This window comes from Penaeus vannamei, chromosome 15 (assembly GCF_042767895.1).
Source record: "Penaeus vannamei isolate JL-2024 chromosome 15, ASM4276789v1, whole genome shotgun sequence".
Taxonomy (NCBI): domain Eukaryota; kingdom Metazoa; phylum Arthropoda; class Malacostraca; order Decapoda; family Penaeidae; genus Penaeus; species Penaeus vannamei.
The window spans coordinates 35,324,562-35,327,061 of record NC_091563.1 but is presented as its reverse complement, the minus strand read 5'-3'; the positions used below and the strand labels follow the sequence as shown (position 1 = coordinate 35,327,061).

Here is a 2,500-nt window from a genome sequence, read left to right as displayed (position 1 = left end):
TTTAGTTTCATGAATCCCGATGATATTCTCATGCAATTCTCATATTACCTCTCCCTCTCGCCTCTCTTCCTCCCTTCCTGTCTCCCTTCCTCCCTCCCTCCATCTTTTCACAATCTGACTTGTTTTTTTCTGTCTAATCAATCTCTTTCGTTATTTTCCCATTGCCTCTTTTTTATTTCTCTGTATCTTTTTTCATGCCTAGTTCCCCGTTTTTTTTCTCATTCCCTATACCCCCAAGATTTAATTTCTATTTAATCTTATTTATAAGAAAATTATGTCGTAGTGTCTGATAATGTTTGCTAAATCTCCAAACTCTGTAACAGCATGAATTGCAAACAAAGAAAAGGGATCTTTACTAATGGCGAATACGCTCCTTTCAGCTTCGTGATGAATGGCAGGCAGCTGAAACAGAGGGTGATTGAAGAATACACGACCTCTTGCGTAAGCGACAGTGATGGTCTCAGTTTGTATGAACTCAAGGCAGCGCCAGTGCATAAAGATGAAGCCACCAATATTCAAGTGCTGGCGGTTGGCCCCGCGACTGACAAGGAGACCATTGCGGTGTTGTTGCTTGGGGAAACGGGCGCCGGGAAGACTCGCCTTACCAACACCCTTATAAACATCGTCTTCGGAGTCCAGTTGGCCGATGACTTCAGGTTTGCGGTGAAGGACCAGGTCGACGTCCCCAGCAGGAGCCAAATCCACAGCCAGACTGACTACATAACAGCCTATTTGATTAATCATATGGACGGAATGATGATCGACTGTAGCATCATGATCATAGACACTCCAGGGTTTTATGACACGAGAGGTGTGGAGTGCGAAAATCGTGCGAGTGAACGTTTGTCTTCTTTCTTGTTGAATGATTTTGGAATTGAATACCTACACTGTGTTGGGCTAGTCGCTAAAGCAAACCAAAACAGAATCTCAAAGTATCAGGTCGATGTTCTGAATGAATTTTCTTCCGTTTTATCTTACGATGCCACGCCGGTAACGAAACTTTTGGCCACTTTCGCTAGTGACGATAATCATGTGCACGAAGTCGTCAGAGCTGCTGGGATCTCTTTCAGCAGTGTGTACGAATTCGATAATTGGCCCTTGTATAAAAGAAATCCCAATGACAGCTGCAGGACCAGCGCGATTCTTGAATTCAGATGGGAGAACATGGAGAAAGAATGCGTTAGATTTCTGAAAGAGCTGAGTGTTGTTCCACCAATGAATCTTAAAAATACACGGGATCTGCACGAGGAGAAAAAGCTACTCTCTGAGGCAAAGGATCAGTTGATGACCGAAACGAGACTTACGGGCGAGATAGTTCGAACGCTTCCCAAACTGAAATTGGAATTGAAAAATTACACGGAGAAAGCGAAGCATACGAACTGGAAATGCAGTGAGAAAACCGTTACTGTAGAGAGATACGACGTGGCAGAGGGCTACCACGCACACAATTGCAAAGTCTGCAAAAAAACGTGTGTGCCTTCTTGTCAAGATCCGTCAAACGTCGTCGCAGGTGTAGTGGGGACAACATCGGGCGTTGGGACTGCCTTTGCCACTGGGTTAGGTTCAGCCATGTGCGCTGGCGGGGTTATTGGCTCCGAGGTCGGGCTTCTGGGCGGGCCGATTGGAGTTGGCGTCGGTTCGTGCATCGGCTTAGTAAGCGGCCTTGCGGTTGGGATTTCTGCTGGAATCAAGTCGAGGAAAACTAAGGCAGAATGTCCCCTGGTTCGCTGTGACTCTATTTGTGAAGAAGATGGATGTCCACACAAATTGTCAGACCACCAAGTAGAACACTTCGCGATTGCAGAGTCTGAAGACCTTATTGAAAAAGTTAATGCTCCATTGAAGCTTAAGTATGGCAGTCTGATGGATATGATTAAGAAGACACAGGGTGTAATCAAGGAAAGGGAAGAAACCATGCAAGTATACAAGGAAAGCTTGACAATGCTGGCAGTCAGAATAGTTAAACATACAAGGAGAATAAGCGAACTGAGCATGAATTCGGAATATGTCACTCCTGAGAAAATCATTGACGAAATGATAAAGGACGTGGAAGACGAAGAACAAATTAAGGTGTTGAGGATGTGCCTCAGTGCCATGAAGCTCCTGGAGAATCCGTCAGCCGACAGTGCCATGTCTCAGGAGGCTGACAAGAGAACCCTATACTCTTAAGGCCTACAAAAGGTGACCATAGTGTCATGAAAATTAGTAGTATACTGTGATAAACACCCTTATTATTCTAAGCTACATTTAGAAACGTTACTTTCAAGCACTCAGGCGTTTTCAATGTACATGTATTTTTTTTTCTTCTAAAATTGTATTTAGACTTTTCTAACAATACAGATTACTTCTGTATTTTTTTTTTTTACAATACTTGTTTGGTGTTACCTTTAAATAAAGAGGACAGACCTATAATAACTTATAAATAGTTATATTTCTATACCGATTTTTGCTATCCTATCCTTGGAAGAGATAATTGCAATGGAAACTATGCACTTTTATT

General features: G+C 43.1%; 2 protein-coding genes across 2 annotated transcripts in view; both read left to right on the top strand.

The window, feature by feature from the left end:
- The window catches only part of LOC113800703 (uncharacterized), an 8,975-nt gene extending 6,538 nt beyond the window's left edge, over positions 1–2,437 (top strand). The window contains exon 2 of the mRNA XM_027351503.2: positions 381–2,437. Within this exon, the coding sequence (XP_027207304.1) occupies positions 388–2,169 (1,782 nt within the window). The 5' untranslated portion in view covers positions 381–387 and the 3' untranslated portion in view covers positions 2,170–2,437. The remainder of the gene's footprint in view (positions 1–380) is intronic.
- The window catches only part of LOC138864218 (uncharacterized), a 22,840-nt gene that overhangs the window by 6,534 nt on the left and 13,806 nt on the right, over positions 1–2,500 (top strand). The gene's annotated exons all lie outside the window — the stretch shown is intronic.